Here is a 17250-nt window from a genome sequence, read left to right as displayed (position 1 = left end):
TCAAGTCCAACAACTTCCACTTTAACAAGGACAGAGAGAATTCTTTATCAGTTAACTTTATCAGTTAACTTACGCAGCACCGTCCACTGAGGTCTCACAATGACCCCTGCATGCTGGATATCCTTGATGCTTTTCTTTCCCTCACCTCCCTTACCCAGCCGTCAGCATATACTGTGCCCCCTTCCTAAGGACCACCCACGTCTCCTGTATCACCATCTCAGTGCCCATGACCATCAATCCGATCTCTTCTGGTTTTTTACAATCACTTCTGGTTTTTCACAATCACTTGATTTAAATTTTAATTATTTCTCTACACAGTGGTCAAGTAATTTTTTAATTCACATCTTTTTTAAGGCATAATCTAGAGGCAGTGACTCCCCAGTTTTAAACCTTCTAATGGCTTTCCACTCTCCTGGAATAAAATCCAGACCTTGAAAAATTGGTTAACATTGGCTTCTGCCTATTTCTTGGGCCTATTCCACCCTCACTATGGTCTAGCCATACTGATCTACTCAAATGTGCCCATTTGATATAAACTTTGGGCCTCTGCCATAGTCACTCGCCCTGCTAACAATGTCTTTCCCCATGTGCTCTGTGCAAGGACAGCTTCTTCTTACTAATCGGACCCCAGGTTATAGCCCCCAAGACAGCCTCCCCTTACCCAAGTCATCTCTCCACACAGCACTCTTCACTATCGTGACTTGTTTGCTTGTTTTATTGCCTTTCTCCTACTACGATGTGCTTCAGGAGATATTACTGCCTACCATTTTAGTTGCTGACACACACGGCAGACAGAAGATCACAGGAAATTCCCCCAAGTCCCTTGCAATTTCACACCCTAGATTTTATTTCCGGTAACAGAGTGAAGGTCAATGAAACTCAAGGCTCAGTGGCTCAGAGCCAGTACATCTGTCCTCAGTTACTCCTTGACACTGCCAAGCAAACACCAGTGAATTCCGGACTTCTGAACCATGGCAGACTAGTGCCAGCTTTATGGCCTTGCTTGCCCCCAATTCTCACTCCCATCCCTCCTGGGCCTCAGGGAGAAGTCCCACATGACCTCCACACAAACAGTCAGCACCCACCAATTTCCTCCTGGATTTCTTGGGCTACGTAAGGTACTTTGTAGAGCAGAGAGAGGCTCTGGTTCCTCCTTTCCTCAATCACAAGGAGGTGAGTCATCACCTGAAAGTACAGTATGGTGGAAAGGTTGTCATCAAAGGCAGATTACTACAGGCGGAGACACTCACACACTCTTCAACAAAGACCACTGAGTCTTTGTCTGTAGTCCAGTGAAGCAGCGGGTCAGAGGGCACAGATTAATCCCCGCACCGTTTTTACAGGCATTGAAGTATAAGCATGTGTTTAGGTGAAGTGTAATACCCCGCAGTGACCTGAATATTTATCCACAAGGAAAGCTCCAAGTGAAAAGCAAGTTTAAAAACCTTCACTAGCCAATTTTACCACATATTAGATGGGATAAAAAAAGGAGAATGAAATCACTGGCTAAAACGTTGATTCAGAGGAAAAGGGATTCATGGATTTTGTTCGGTGAAGTAACTGCTGAAGATGATAATCATGGCGAGTAACAGAACTAGTTTATTCCTATTTAAATTAGCTACTCTTTGAAAGATTTACACTGAGATATAAAGAAACTTGATACTAAGGGATGATAAAGAAAGATTTATCTGTAGTTTTCAGTAACTCACTACTTAATGTAAAAGTTCCAAGGTTGTTTGTAAAAGAAAGAAGGAACAGGTAGCCATTAAAATTGATCATTTACTCTTAAAGCTTTCTGGGGAGGAAATGAAAGGTGATTTGGGCTACCACTCATCCCAGTGGAGTATTGTGCTGTGTACTTCATCCACACAAGCAACTTGGATGGTAAGCCTAGCTATTTACACCTGCAGTTACCGAGCTCTTCCTAAAGAGGGCTCTCTAAGGCAACAGATTAATTATGTGGGCTTGAAGCCATTAACATGAAGGGTCAAAATGGAGAAATAAGTTCAAGATGATTTGATTATAGACTGATGTCTCTTGACCTTTTATTTAAAAGCAAAGATGAAAGCCATTTAATTTTATATTTGCCATTCTTTCAATCAAGTAAGTTGATGGGAAAGCACAAAACCAAGCTGCCTTAGAGGAAAAAATACAAATGGAATATTGAAGTGTAGCATCTGCAATCTTGGCAGGGGTTGGTCACTATTCTACTTCTTAGGACAAATTAAGGAGGCATTTGAGAGAGGACAGCTCATCTACCCAGAGGGTGAAATACTGGTACTGGTGTCCTTGTAGTAAATCCTTGTGCTTCCATACGAGTGAGGGAATGCACCATATGAGTGAGGAAATGCACCAGTTCACTCATACCCAAAATCAAGTATGCACATACTATGATAGGCTCAACACATTCAAGCTTTGCTAGAGTTTAGTAACAGAAAAAGACCAGGCAAAAGGTTTGTGTATTTCAACAGCAAAGGTTCATGAGAATGGAAGGCTTAGAACAGACAACTGGTACCACACAGGAGACCTAGTCCTGAGATTTTTAAGATTCGAAGTTTCTACTTCCCGTGTTAGATGGGGTGACACTTTGATCTTGCTTACAGGTGACATTTCTGAGTTGTTAACTTAATATACTGATCAAGGTTTTTCCGTTCCTTATAGTCTCACCACACACACACAAAAGGCTAATTTTCTGTGTCCATTTGATATAAACTTTGGGCCTCTGCCATAGTCATAGGCTAATTTTCTTCACAATGTCAGTCCTTCCTTACAGGGGAGGAAAAAAACCCAAAAAACTGAAAAAAGATTAAAAAAAAAAAAAATCACGTTGACTGGAAAAATCGCCAGCCACTGCAACATGAGCTCGATCTCTGGCCAGGGAGCTAACCCATACAGCGCAGCAGACCAATCCTGGCTCACCTGCTGCTTCCCTCAGCAGTGCATTTCAGTAGATCCACCTATTCTGCTCCCCACTATCTGGTGAATCCTCTCACTCCCCGCATCTCTGGCCTACATCCCAGTTCTTCTATGCACAAATAAATAAAAATAAACCTTTACTCAAATTAAAAACAGCACCCAAAACAAACCTCTACCGGTAAAGGTGGAACCAGCCTGGGGCAAAACCCCAGAATGTGAAGTGTCTGCCTAAACAGAGGTCATAATACATGAAATGAGATTTTTAAGATCTGCTTGATGCACCTACCTGAAAAAGCTTTCACCATGCCTCTGCCTGGTGGTACCCTCAATTAGAAATAAACTGATATAAAAAAATGATTTTAAAATTGACCTTTCAATATAATCATGCAGTTCTAAACTTTCAAAAACTATGTAAAAAGTACTTAATAAGAAAAAAACCTGGAAAGATATTTTAAAAATAGTACCTTTGCAAAAACTAACTCTTGTACCTAATGTCTCTAAAAACCAAAAAGCATTTCTTCTGGTTAAGAACAAGCACAACCGTCAGTGCTGTGCAATCGTGGGCCTGAGCAGCCTCTCCCGGCTAGAATCTAGAAACATTGTGCCAGAGCCACCTCTGCTCTGTCTTGTGTACCTGAGGTTTCATCTGGGCCGCCTTTTCTGGGTCAACAGCTAACACGTGCTGGTAGTGACGAATGGTATGCAGGCGGTCTTTGTTCTCAGCACGGACATAACGCCGAAAGGCCTGGAGGATGCGATGAGGCTGCAAGAGAGAACAGTTGTTTCACCATCCAGAGACAAGAGAATGGAAATAAAAATGCAAAATTCAGTGAGGCAGAAGAATGAAAGCTGTACTTTTAAAAGCTTTTCGCTTACTGCATAGCTTAGAAGTTACCTAAGTACCAAAAGCCAAGTCCAAAGTTATAATGGCTCCTTCACAAACAGTATTTTCCAGAATCTCTAAGCCACTGTCCTCCTCTGAACTATTCTTCCCAAATTCAGCCTGACAACTTAATTACATGCTGGCTAGTCAGTGTCAATCGGAAAAGACTACTTAAGAAGGGTATACCCTCCCTCCCAACACTTTCCATGTTCCCACAGCAAGGTGGGTTAAGAGTTAAGGGATAATTCACAGCAACATGAATGGCGCTAGAAGGAATTATGCACAGTGAAATAAGCCAGAAGGAAAAAGTAAAATAATGCATGGTTTCACTTATAGCAGGAATACAGGGGAACCAAATTAGACATCAGTGTAAAAAAATAATAACGGGGGGTCTCCCCGGTGGCGCAGTGGGTTGAGCACAGCACTGCAAAGCTGTCCGCAGCCTCCGCAGCACAGGTTCGATTTCCGGCTGGCCAGGGAGATTCCCACATGGTGTGGCAGACCTCTCCTGTCTCGCCCGCTGCTCCCCTCAGCAGTGTCTTCGGTCCGTCTGCCTGTTCTGCTCCCTGCTCTGTCTCTGGTGAATTCTCTCACCCTACCCTGCCTCTGACCTGTACTCCAGTTCTTGTATAAAAATAAATTTTAAAAAAACCTAAAAAAAAAAAAATAACAGTACAAAACACAGCAAAGCAGAAACAGACAATTATAAAACAGAGACATAACTGCAGGGGAGGAGGAGGGAGAGCGATTAGAGGGAGGGAGGGAGGAGCACAGGGGACTGAAGTGATGCTGCACAGGTGCAATGGGGAAGGAAACTCCATGGGGACTACACCTGAGGAGGTGGGGGGAAGCAAATATTGTTTACAAATGAACAATGATGTAAAAAATAAAACAAAATTATTAAAATAAATAAATGCTGGAAAAAAAAAAGAGCTAAGGGATAAAAAAAGTTTGGGATCATTAGCACAAATGAATCTCAGTGTAAATTTCCCAACCTTTTCTAACAATCTTATTTAGACTAGAGCTGGTTCAAAAGACTTTGACCATGGAAGGCCTATCTTTTTCTTTGACAGTAAGGCTACTATAGAAAATTCGATAATTGGTTAATCGCCAACCAACAAGCCAAGGTTATGCTATGTTTTTGTTTTTTTTTTTTTAAGATTTATTTATTTATACAAGCACTGAGTACAGTCAGAAGCGCAGGAGGATGAGAGAATTCACCAGACCCAGAGCGGGGAACAGAACAGGCAGACTGATGAAACACACTGCTGAGGGGAGCAGTGGGCGCAGCAGGAGAGGTCTGTGCGCCATGTGGGACCCTCACCAGCGGCGGGGATCGAACCGGCGCTGCAGAGGCTGCAGGCAGCTTCGCAGCCCAGCGCTCAACCGCTGCGCCACGGGGGAGGCCCAAGGTCATGTTTTTCTAGTGTAAAATACTTTGGCTTCACAAGTGGCACCAGCAGGCTTGCAGTGCAAGGCTAAGCTTACTAAAGCAGATACCAGACAGAACACCTGTTTCTACCTAATCTTGTTTCCTTCTTTTCTTGTCATAAAAAGGTAAGTTATACTGACCTGTGTGTCATACGTCAGTCCTGTACACAACTAAGGATACAGCCCCTGTAGACTCTGCACACTCACCCGTGGAGGGTCAGACTGCAAAGCAGCCAGGTAGTTCTCCAGGGCCACACGGCGACGGTCACTCAGCATTGTTTCAACTCGAACCAGGTGGGTTTCTACCAGCTGCTGCTTCTCGCTGGCTGCCTCCTTCTCTAAAGCTTTAACCATAGCCTGGAAGTGCTATACCAAGGAGGAGGAAAGACATGTAACTCACAGCACCTGGAGGAGGTCTAAGCTAACAGCTTAAGACCCCAATGTTGCATTTCTCCTTGCCTGGTGCAAACCCAGAGGCGATTCAGAGTGGAGCATCTAGATAAACTTTTTTGCTTCCTTATCTAGAGAACACAGTGAATCCAAGTGTCAGGAGTTCTTGACAATACTTCCCTAACTGAAATAACTAACGTCGCAAGCCCAATATCTGCTTTCTTAATATGTACTGCAAGAAAAGGATCACTGTCCTTTATGCATCATAGCAAGGTGCAGACTACCAAATACTGGAACTGCAGACCAAGAGGAGAGATATATTTTGAAAGATATTCTAGTGATGAGGTGGGTTGTGCTGAGGCATTCAGAGTAAAGCACTATGTTGGAATTCATACTCTAGATTTTTAGGTAATTGATTTTTAAAAAAAAAAAAAAGTGCTCCAAGGAGAGATTTCAGCTAAACATGAGCACAAAGTAATTTAAAATGTATATAAAACCCAAATCAGTCTTGTAAAACTTGCTATCACTATTCCCATCAATACTCTTCTATTCCAAGGGAAAAACAGTGACAGCTAGGATTCCAAGGTTACATTCTTACAAGGTTAGAGATGAACTGGCTTCAGAGAGGTTTATTTTCTGTCTTTTGATGTTTATTAAGTCTGCCCAAAAAAAAAAAAAAAATTCTACTATTGCTGAAAAACAAGTCACAGCCTAAGAATGAAGAGGACCAAGGACTTTTGCCAATAGAACAGAATTAACAAATGTGGCTGAGCTAAGGTTACTTCTTGGCATGAATTACAAGCACTCTGGTTGGGGGTCTGTTTTTTTTCTTCTACTGCATGTGACCAATTCTATGGGGGTGGGGAATAAAAGCAGTCCAGTTACAATGTCTTTGTAACAAGCTCTCAACTAAAAAAGAGGTGTCAAACTCTAATTTCCTGGGAGCTTGGCACGGACCACATTTTGGACAGTCAGGCTCAGAGCTCTGTCCCTGAAGCATGCCATACCTGAATGAGTGTCTGCCTCTCCGCTTTGGGGAGGTTTTTTGCTTGAAGCTCAGCCTCTTCCCATTCCTTCTTTACCTACAACAAAGGTCAAAACCACTCTAGTTGGAATAATCTCTGAAACAACTTCCCCATTTTCTAACAATACTGCCAGGCCCTGAATTGATGTAGGAAACTGCAAAGGATATAGCACCACAACCCCTCAGGAATTCAGGGCAGTTTTGTCTTAGCAAAACTATTGCTGCAGAAGGTTGTAGGCCTCAACCATCCCCAGAGAGAGTCTCCACTCCTCAAGTGTCACAGTCTCCTCACACCCCTCCTTCTCAGAACCGATAAATACAACCATGAGCTTTTCCCCAAAGTGGAAGCCCAATAAAGGTAATGTGTGGGAATTAGGTGGCTCTCAGATGAGCAAGAGATTCCCTTTTCCATTTTCTTTTGCTCCTCTGAGTAAGTCTAGGAGGAAGGTGCATCCTGGTGCTCACACTGTTCTAACACTTATGATCCTTTTAAGAAGAAGAAAACATCCCTGGGAATCTGACCCTTCATGATTTCATACAGGTTTTTTTTAATCTACTTTATTTTACCTTGTTCCAATGGCCAATGACACCAGCTTTCTACTCATAACAGTGATATGTAGTTTCCTTCCTTAAATAAAATTAAAAGCTAATGGTAAAAAAAAAAAAAAAAAAAACAAACCCAAAAACCATGATTACAAGAAGTACTCAGTATCTGGAATTTGATAAGCACTCAGAGGGTATTACAAGATCATGGAGATGGAGGGCAAAGGAGGAAGGCCTATTTACACCCAGAAGGCCTCTCTTGCCCACACTCTCTCAGCTCACCCATCCTAACGGCATGGCAGTCTAGGGAGATGATGTTCCTTTTCTTCAACTATGAAGGCAGGCTACCCAGGGCCAAACGTCATGGAGTGAAAGTGAGCCCCGAGGCTTACCCTGTCCATCCGGTTGCGGTGCCGAATCTCCAGCTGCTCCTTAGCCTTCTGAAAGCGAGCATGCTCGTTATCATCTGCAGAGGTCTCGAAGTATACATCCACATCATTGGTTGGCAGAGGAGTCGGGGGAACTGAAAGAAAGTGACAGAGGGCGTTCCTTGTAGGTCAGGCCCAATGCTGAGGCTGCACTGTGCTCTAGGAAGAGACCTGGGCTCAGGACCTGCAGAATGGACCAGATTGCTTATTCCATGCTAACAGTACTGGGTGTCCCTGTCTGCCAACACTGCGCTCCGTAAGCTCCCACTGTCCACACAACATTCACCCACCAGCCCAGTCCAGGCCCTTGGTATCTGCGGCGGAGAAGCATCTACGTAGGACTGAAGGGAAGAAAAGGAAGTCACTTCTGCTAGACCTTCCCTCTCATCTTAAAACCTAAAAAACAAAACAAAAAAAAAAAACCACAACCACTGGATGCTGTCACTGATGACATATGAGCAGAGATGAGGGGTTAAGTCAGACCGCAGAGGCAATTGCAGAGTCTCCATTTTGAAAGAAATTTTAGTGTTCAGGTCTCCTTCCCGGTTATTTATAGGTTCTACCAAATGCTCTTTTCACATAGACTGGGCGAGAAAGCCCAAACCACTCCAGCTACATTATTCTAGTTTTCAGTACCATCGATGGACTCTCACCCTCAACAACAATGGTGAGACTAAGTCGCTGTGTGTGACAAGGACAAAGCTGCTGTATTCAACAAGGACTAAGTACTGAGTGTGAAGATACTCTGGGCTTTTCAATCCATGACATTCATTGGCCTCACAGGTCATCACCCAGAGAATCACCCATTGGAATAGACACGCCTCACTGCCAGCTGAGCAGATGTCTTTACTGGCCTGAGGAAAGAGAATTTCATCTGTTCCATGGAGTGTAACTTTGCACAGCAAAGGATGGAGGTGACAAGTTTACTTAGTCAGCTTCTCAAGGAACACTTACGGAAACTTTAATTCAGCCAATTCCCTTGAGATTTCCTGGGATCAGGTAAAATGATACTGTGACTCACTTGTACAACTTGCTATCTCAAGATGTAACGCTAGCACTGTGTGGACAACAAATGCCGAAATTCACCAACTTTAATTCATAGGCAAATTCACCCAATTTCCAGAATTGTATAAATTTAATACAATACTAGAACAACTGTGTAATTGAGAATATAAATTAGTGAGCTACAAAGTTTTTTGGGCAGGGCATCTTTTACTTATTCCCTTTTATTTAATAAACCCCTAAGCTACATCTAAACTCTTGTGAAGAGTATCTGGCTCCGACATAAGTTTAAACAGGACAGCAACAGCAAATTTTCAAACACAAACCACATTCAGAAGTTCAGTTAGGGAGAATTTCAAAGCATTGCCAGCTATGCCAAATAGCATGTCGCCACCAGCAACACACGTCTGCAGCTTAAAGGCTTATGTGCTGGAGACGGTCTTTGGTTCATAGCACTGTGCTGGATAAAGATAACACAAAGCACTAGCTGTCTCCAGGAGTGGCAGGCCTGGAAGATTGGGGCTAAAGACCCTTTGGGCTCAGACCAACTCCTTCTGTCCTATGTGAAAATCACAGGTTCACAAAGCCAACACATTCAGCCACTTCAGTCCCCTTCAAAGAGAGCCACACACTTGGCTGTGAAGCAGTGATACCTCTAGGCTTTCATAGCCCTCCGGCCCGGGATATACAGCACACGACATGGTGCTGCTCCTTGGCCCATCTTCCCTGCCACAAGGAAAGGAAACAACGATCCTGTAGCCTTTGCTAATGCTCTGAAGAACCGCTACTCCAGAGTCTCACTGAACTACCTTCTGACCCTAAGGGTGGAGATCACTACCTGAAGAGTCAGAGAGGCTGTCGAGGACCCCTGATTCTTCAGGTCTCACCCTGAAATAGGATTTTGTTGCTCTTTAAGTAGTTTTCCAAGCAGGAAATGCCACAATAATTCCCAGCTCTACCACCTTTCCTGAAGAAGAAGAAAAAAAAAAAAAGTTTCTACCACCAAAGTTCCCCAAGGGCTCATTTTTCACCCTTTCAATCCTATCAAATAAAAATAGCCTTTCCATAGAGCAGTGGGACAGGGGAAGCACTGAAGGTACACCACATTGTGTTAAGATTTCACAAATCTGTTGGTCATAGGAGGAAAGAGGGAAGTGGAAGGTAGATGAATGAAAAAACATCAGAAACTACAACCAAATATCAGGAACGTGTGCAGCAATTCATTATTCTAACGAATTCCAGAATCAAAACCTAGGAAGATGCCTGGCCTGAGGATTTTCCAAACATGGGTGAGAACTGCCAAGAGAAGAGAAGCAGGGACAGGGGTAACCATGGAGAATAGCAAAACCTTTCCTAACTAAGTACAACTGTCCAACTCAACTGAACCACTGATTTCCTTTGTGACCAAAGAACACACAAACTAAAATTCCTTCACTTCCTTAAGTCCTATCCAGTCCAGGGTTGCCAGAATATTGGAGAAACAGAGTGGCTGCCAAGCCCTCTCCCTAGAGTGCGGAGAGCAAGATACTGCAATATTCTAGTGTCCAGGAAGCATCCTTCCTGTCACTTCTCTGGAGAGTGGGTTGTCCCCATTAGTTGGCATGCATCATGGGGGTAGTGGGGGTCCAGGGTACGTCAAGGACAAGGTAGTTCAGAGACAAGAACAAGGACAGACCCTGGAAACAAACACGTGCAGAACGCATGTCTAATCTGATCACCTTTGCACATGAAACATAGCCAAGGGCAGAGCTGCAGTCCTGACCACACTTGGGCCCAGGAGGGGACACACCACCACCAGACACCCACAGCGAATGCGGGAGAGAAAACTGAGCTCACTACTGCCAACAGGAAAGCACAGCCTGAATCTAGAAAGCACAAAGATGGGGGAGGAGAATGACCAACAGCAAACAGCTGAGGCGGCGGGGAGCACTACACAGACGCGGTCACGAGGACAGCTGGGAAAGACAGGACGCCGGACAGAACGGTGCTCCGCACAGAGCCAGTATGGCGGGACTTACTCATCGTTTTACACACAGCCATACAATAATCCTCAGACTCAAAATTGTTCCTGTTGCCTCCGCAGCCGCCATATACAAAGCGCATGCACTTTCCCTTGGAGAGGTCGAAGTACCAACGAGGCATCACAGCCCGGCAGGGCCCCGTCATCGCCTCCTGGGAGCAGACAGCTGTGTGAAAATGGTCAGAATGTCAGCAGGACAGAGTCAGCAGCTTCCAACGCTTCCTGATGTGACACTCCGGCAGGGGTGGGTGGGGTGAGGAGGAAGGACCAGGTGATGCTGGATGTGAGTGAAGGCCGACACTGAAAATACCCGACTGACCTGGCACTAACTCACCCATGTAAGCCAGCCATCTCTCAGGATGTAGCCATTTTCCTGGCTGATGTAATGAAGACATTTAGAAGCTAAAAATGTTTTCTGCACTATCTTGAGTTTGGATTGATGTACGAGTTGGAGAAATTCCATATCCCATAGCTCAGAGAGCCCCACTCACTTTCTATTTGTCAAGTGGAGCTCAATGCCTGATTGGTCCCCCTTAATGGTGTGGCAGGGACCGAGGGCAGTAAGGCAGGTGAAAGGGCTGATTCAGTGGTGATTCTGCAGTAGGTCAGTAAGGAACACCTGTGACCTTACTACACGAAGGTACATATTGATGTTTCCCAAGGTGAGTCATAAATTTCTAGACGCACTAAGTAATTTTCACTGGTTCCTAAATTATTCTTTGGATCTTAATTGGCCTCAAATATATAATCAGCTGGAGGCTGTTTTTAAATGGCTCCAGAACTGTCACAACCTGTTTTAAAAAATGACAAGATGAAAAAACTGCTGTCCCTGATCCCTTACCAGCAAGCCATTAAATTCCACCCTCTCAGCTACAAGCATCTTCCTAATGGACAAACTGGGCAGCCCAGAGATTAGAACACACTCAGGAAAAGAAGGAAGTTATTTCCATTCTAGAAGATCAGCGCTTTCACAATATTGAGCAGGGGGCTTTCCTTGGGGAGAGAACATTTTAGGGCGAATGTGGAATAATCCTGCCCAAGGGCAGAACGTATTGTTTCTTTCTAATGCCTGTTCATCAATTAAGTCCTTGCTTACAATGCAAAGGGGAGCTTTCTCATTCAATCTGGCATCCCTGCCCTCAGTGACCAGCTGCCTGCCGCTGGGAAGCCACCAGGGGTGCCCCGCGGGCCCAACTTCTGCAGCGCACAGCACAGCACCTCTTCCTTTGGTGACTGACCTGTGCTGAATGTAGTCCAACAATCTAAGTAAATAACCACCAAATGGAGTTCAACACCATGGCTTTACACAGAGTTACCTTTAACATCGTGAGTGATCTCCTTCTCTGCATCAGTCCCATCACTGCTGGGTTCGGTTGGGTTCTCTTCGTTGTAGTCGTCTCCTTTAAAGCTGTCGTAGTAGTAATCACGATCTTCCACCACTTCCTCCCCATCTTCCCCATCTTCCCCATCTTCCTCATCCTCATCTACAGCTGCTTCTGTGAAGTCTTCCAAATCTGCTTCAGTAGGAAACTCACTAAACGTTACAGGGAAAAAGGAAGGTTAGTACCAATGCCTGTGCACGGAGCACAACACTCACTTCCCTAGTCTGAAACACAAAAACACAGATGGGAAAGAAGTGCACTCAGTTAACTCTAAAGCCTCTAAAGCCCTGAGTCCAGCTACATCAGCGAGAGGGAAGAGTTAGGGGCCAGGGAGGATGCTGACCGGCAGAAACCAATGTGGCCCAGAACAAGACAGAGCTGAGCGCCAGGCACTCCTGCGACCAGCTACTGCCAGAACAGAAACACAGGCTGCCTCGACTCCAGCATGGCCCCCAATTTAGCCAGAAGTCAGAGGCAGGCAGGCCACAGGACTTTCACAAGTTCAGGGCAAGTGCACACCTTTTATAAATATCATAGTCTTCCTCCTCCTCCTCCTCTTCCTCCTCTTCATCGTCCTCCTCTTCCTCCTCCTCTTCTTTTGACACAGCAGATTCAATGATCTTTGTCTGAGGGCAGCACACATACTCAGTGCCGTGGAACTGGTCGACCCCGCAGGGCAGCAGCATGCCATAGCTGTACAAGGTCATCCCCTGAGTCAGACAGGCCTAGAAGAGACAGACCAGCATCAGAACACGGCCCGTCAGAAGCATGTTCACATACTCCCTGGCTCCTAAATGAAATCCGTATGAAATCACCATGGAATGCCTTCTCTTGTAGACACATATCTTCTGTCCAAAGTTCTGACGATATTAAATTTTAAGAAAATTTACAGGTTCTGCTGAACTTGCAATGGCAATCATCACCTGAGTCAAAAACAATGAAAGGCAAAAACTGGAAAAAATTAAGGAAAAGGGTATGTCTTCTAGTAACTATCAACATGGTTAAATGTGTTCTGTGATACAATGGAATACTATTCAGCAATAAAAAAGATTAACTCATGCCATTCGCAGCAACATGGATGGAGCTCAAAGGGATCATGCTCAGTGAAATAAGTCAGAGGGAAAAAGAAAAATATGAGATGGTTTCACTTATAGGAGGAATACAGGGGAACCAAATAAGACATCAGGGGAAAATAATAACAACAATACAAAACACAACACAACAAAACAAAGCAAACAGACAATTATAAACCAGAAACATCTGCAGGCAAGGATGAGGGAGAGGGTTCACAGGGAGGGAGGGAGGTGCACAGGGGACTGAGGTGGTGCACAAGTGCATTGGTGAAGGAAATTCTGTGGGGACTACACCTGAGGGAGGTGAGAGGGAAAGCAAACATTGTTTAAAAATGAACAATGATATAAAATACATATAAATTTAAAAAATAAATAAAAATAATTGTGGAAAAAAATAAAAGGTGTCCTGTGATAATTTACATTCCTCAATGGTGAGGGCACTGCTTCAGACTCTGACCAAAGAAAGACAAGTGACTAAAGAACCAACTTAATTACCTACAGGTAACAAGATTATGAAATAAAGCGTGTTTCTAGTAGAAGAATGAATGACACCTAATTCTGTCAGTATCTGTCCAGACACAGCTTTTTGTGGCTGTTTTGTGGCTGTTTCCACACAGCTTCAGGGGTTAGGATGACCTTCTTGGGAGCCCCGCTGACAGCAGCCTTCAGCAACAGTCTAATGTCCTAAACTTTAGGGGATGGACTGCCAAAATTGCAAGTCCCACAAAAATATTATTTCTCTCCTAGACATTTTTAATTTAGAAGATACAAGTAACTGCAAACGGAAGAAAAGACAACACTAGACTTTTCCCACCCATTCCCATACCTCTTTGACCACAGTGTGCCAATGCTGGTGATTCTCACACACATCCATCCGCTCTTTGTGGAAAAACTGGCACTTTTCCGGAACTAGCAGAACATCGCTTACAAATTCACCCACTGGAAAAGAAAAGCTTGGTCAGAAGTCTGATCATGGATCAGGTAAGAATGACCCTCAGTGCAGATTATTATGATAGTGACACAGTCAGGTGTAGACAGGGCAGTCTCTAATGTATACAAGCTGAGGCCCATCTTTCATCTTCGAAGGTCACGGGACATACCGCCCAAGACACGCAGCCACTAGAGCCCATCGTCCCATCAGAGCTGCAATGCTTGGATTTCCCTTCCTCTTCCCTGACTCAATGCCTTAAGGTCCAGCTGCAGGGCTACAGCAACACAGCACAGGGGCAGAGGTATAGGATCCCTTCTCCACCATCAAACACACACCATCAAACACACATCTCTGATTTAAAATAATGTTCCTAGGGCCTCCCTGGTGGCGGCAAGGGGTTAAGCACGGCACTATGAAGCAATCTGCAGCCTCTGCAGCACAAGTTCAATCCCCAGCCAGCCAGGGGGAAACCCACATGGCACAGCAGACCTCTCCTATCTTGCCCTCTGCTCCCCTCAGCAGTGTATTTCAGTAGATCTACTTGTTCTGCTCCCCACTCTGCCTCTAGTGAACCTCTCTCCACCACCACCTCCCACCCCCGCACCTCTGGTCTACATCCCAGTTCTTTTATGCATTAATAAAAATAAATCTTAAAAAAAAATACAATCAAAACTTTTAAAAACAACTCCAGGTTAAACTATAAAATGAAATGTCACCAATATTCAGCTACTCCATGATTGATCCAACTGTCTAAACATCTGCAAACCAGAAAAGACTTAAAACCATGAATCTGAAAGTAAACTAAAAAATAAAATTTTTTTAAAATCCCAAAAGCTTAACTCTTTGATTTGACAATTCTGATTGGAATACACTCTAAGAAAATCATTGAACAAGTAGATAAAGATATTCACTACAGTACTAAAAATAAAAGCAATGAACTGGAGAGTACATGTAGTATGAGCCCAGTTGGGGGGGTGGGGAACACATTTAAAAGCATATACATTGCCATGTGTAGTCAAAGAAAAAGGCTTACATCTATCTATACACCAAAATGCTCAAGCACAAAAACTCGAAGTGAATTCTGATCACTTGTCCCAACTAAATTTTTTTTAAAAGTGAACTAAAAGAGGAACACATTTCAATCTCAGTTCTGTCATTTCCTTCACTACATTTTGCTTTTGCTACAATTATTTTCCAGCAACTTCCAGGAAAAAACTGACATGGACAGGCAGATCACCATTACTCTGTTTTATAGAAGAACACTGGAAATGATTTGGTCTCACTTTAGAAATTGATCCCAGCTATAATGGTCCTCAGTTTAATCAGTTGGAGTACAACAGATGATGGTGATGGTTTCCCAACTCAATGGACAAATAGAAACGGATACTTTTTTGCTATTTGATTTAATAAACTGATCAATGAATATGGCAATTTAGCAAAACCTAACCTTCAGGAATTCATTTAGCTGAATTTATGATTTATCTGCATTGCCCACCCATTCTTTATGGCTGTTTTTCTTTCATACTAGCTTTACCCTAAACAAGGCCATGTTCACCATCACATTTTTAGAGATTTTTCATTCAGAGTAACTAAAATTCCTTACAAATAACAAAATCTATTTACCTACTTGGAGAAGTCCCAATACTACATTCATGTATAAAGAGACCTAGTGCAGAAGTACTTCTCTAGGAAGACTGTACCATTTATGGGCTTTTGGAAGCCAAGCTCAGGTTTGTCTAGTTTCTTCTGGCACGAGAAAGCATTCCGTAAAAACAGTAAAACGAGAAGCACCCTGACCACCCAATGTAAATTTTTGTAAGGTCTAGGGCCTCCCCGTGGCACAGCGGTTGAGCGCTGGGTTGCGAAGCTGCCCGCAGCCTCTGCAGCGCCGGTTCGATCCCCAGCTGATCCCCGGCTGCTCCCCGGCCACCAGAGGAGGGTCCCACATGGCGCGCAGACCTCTCCTGCCGCCCGCTGCTCCCCTCAGCAGTGTACTTCGGTCCTTCCGCCTGCTCTGCTCCCCACTCTGGCTCTGGTGAATTCTCTCACCCTCCCATGCTCTGACTGTACCCAGTGCTTATATAAATAAATAAATCTTAAAAAAAAAAAATTTTGTAAGGTCTAATAGCCACCCCTAGCAGACGTCTTTATCAACAGGGCTCTGAGAAATTAAAGATGCAGAATAAATATCAGGAGCATAAACAGGCACTGCCCAAGGGTTCATACTGGGATTACGGTGCTCAATAACTGCTGATAGGCTATCAAGAATTGAAAGGTAGAAGGCACATATGCAAATGGACACTTGTATGGATGAATGAGTTGCTCCAAGATACCAGCTGACTTTGGTGTGGTAGCCGAAGACCATGCCTCAGAGCTTCTAAGGACCAACAACTTTCTCTGCTAGTTCCACACCACAGTAACATCTCTGTCCAAATCTTCATCCCAAAATAGCCAAAACCGGCCATGGGCTTACAACGCTCTCTTCTTTTAGTGCAGGAGCTCGTCTATATATAAATGTCAGAGATGACTAATTCTTTCCCTCAAAATACCAACGGTTTTGCTGCTTCACACAGCACCAACTCTGTCCTACTAGGATCATCCTACCAACCTAAAGTTTTATAAACAGGGGGGCAATCAGTGTTAAGTTAAAATATAAGGTTCATTTTGAGGGGGATGAAAGATTGAACTGTACCTTTTCACCAAATTGCAAAATACCAGGTAAGAGTCATATAGCTAGTTAAGCCTGGTCTGAGGACACGGCAGAGCTGAGTGAACACAGACAACAAACAATTCAAGAGCAGGCTTGATGCAAACCCCACTAGCAACCTAAACTCATTCTCAAACTGCTGTCAAGTATGCTCATCGAGCGAGACATACCATGCCCTCAACCTCAACAAAAATAGTGGCTAAAGTTAAAGTCTTAGCACTACCGAGCTATTGGCAGCCATGTGGTCTGAGTTCGATCCCTGGCCGGGGAGCTAACCCATATGGCACAGCAGACTTTCCTGTCTTGCCTGCTGTTCCCTTTAGCAGTGTTTTTCAGTAGCTCTGCCTGTTCTGCTTCCCACTCTGTCTCTGGTGAATCCTCTCACCCCCCACATCTCTGGCCTACACCCCAGTTTTGGTATGCATAAATAAATAAAAATAAATCTTTAAAAAACAGTGGCCAAAGGACACATCCAAACAAATGAGTAGCAGCACCAACCTGTTCTCCCCAGTTCCGATCT

General features: G+C 44.1%; 1 protein-coding gene across 26 annotated transcripts in view; it reads right to left on the bottom strand.

Annotated features, from left to right (window-relative positions):
* The window catches only part of APLP2 (amyloid beta precursor like protein 2), a gene marked incomplete at both ends in the record, with an annotated part of 68191 nt that overhangs the window by 7613 nt on the left and 43328 nt on the right, over positions 1–17250 (bottom strand). For 7 of the 26 annotated variants that reach the window (XM_084249277.1, XM_084249288.1, XM_084249297.1 and 4 more), the window contains 9 exons: positions 1086–1185; positions 3551–3679; positions 5438–5596; positions 6628–6702; positions 7580–7710; positions 10636–10803; positions 11954–12171; positions 12539–12744; positions 13919–14031. In XM_084249277.1, the coding sequence (XP_084105403.1) occupies positions 1086–1185; positions 3551–3679; positions 5438–5596; positions 6628–6702; positions 7580–7710; positions 10636–10803; positions 11954–12171; positions 12539–12744; positions 13919–14031 (1299 nt within the window). The remainder of the gene's footprint in view (positions 1–1085; positions 1186–3550; positions 3680–5437; positions 5597–6627; positions 6703–7579; positions 7711–10635; positions 10804–11953; positions 12172–12538; positions 12745–13918; positions 14032–17250) is intronic. The other 19 variants (XM_084249278.1, XM_084249282.1, XM_084249287.1 and 16 more) reach the window with 10 other exon arrangements.

The sequence above is a fragment of the Talpa europaea genome (assembly GCF_964194135.1).
Source record: "Talpa europaea genome assembly, chromosome: 12".
NCBI classification, from domain to species: Eukaryota; Metazoa; Chordata; class Mammalia; order Eulipotyphla; family Talpidae; genus Talpa; species Talpa europaea.
Note: the sequence above shows the minus strand (reverse complement) of the source record. Positions and strands in the feature narration are given on the sequence as shown.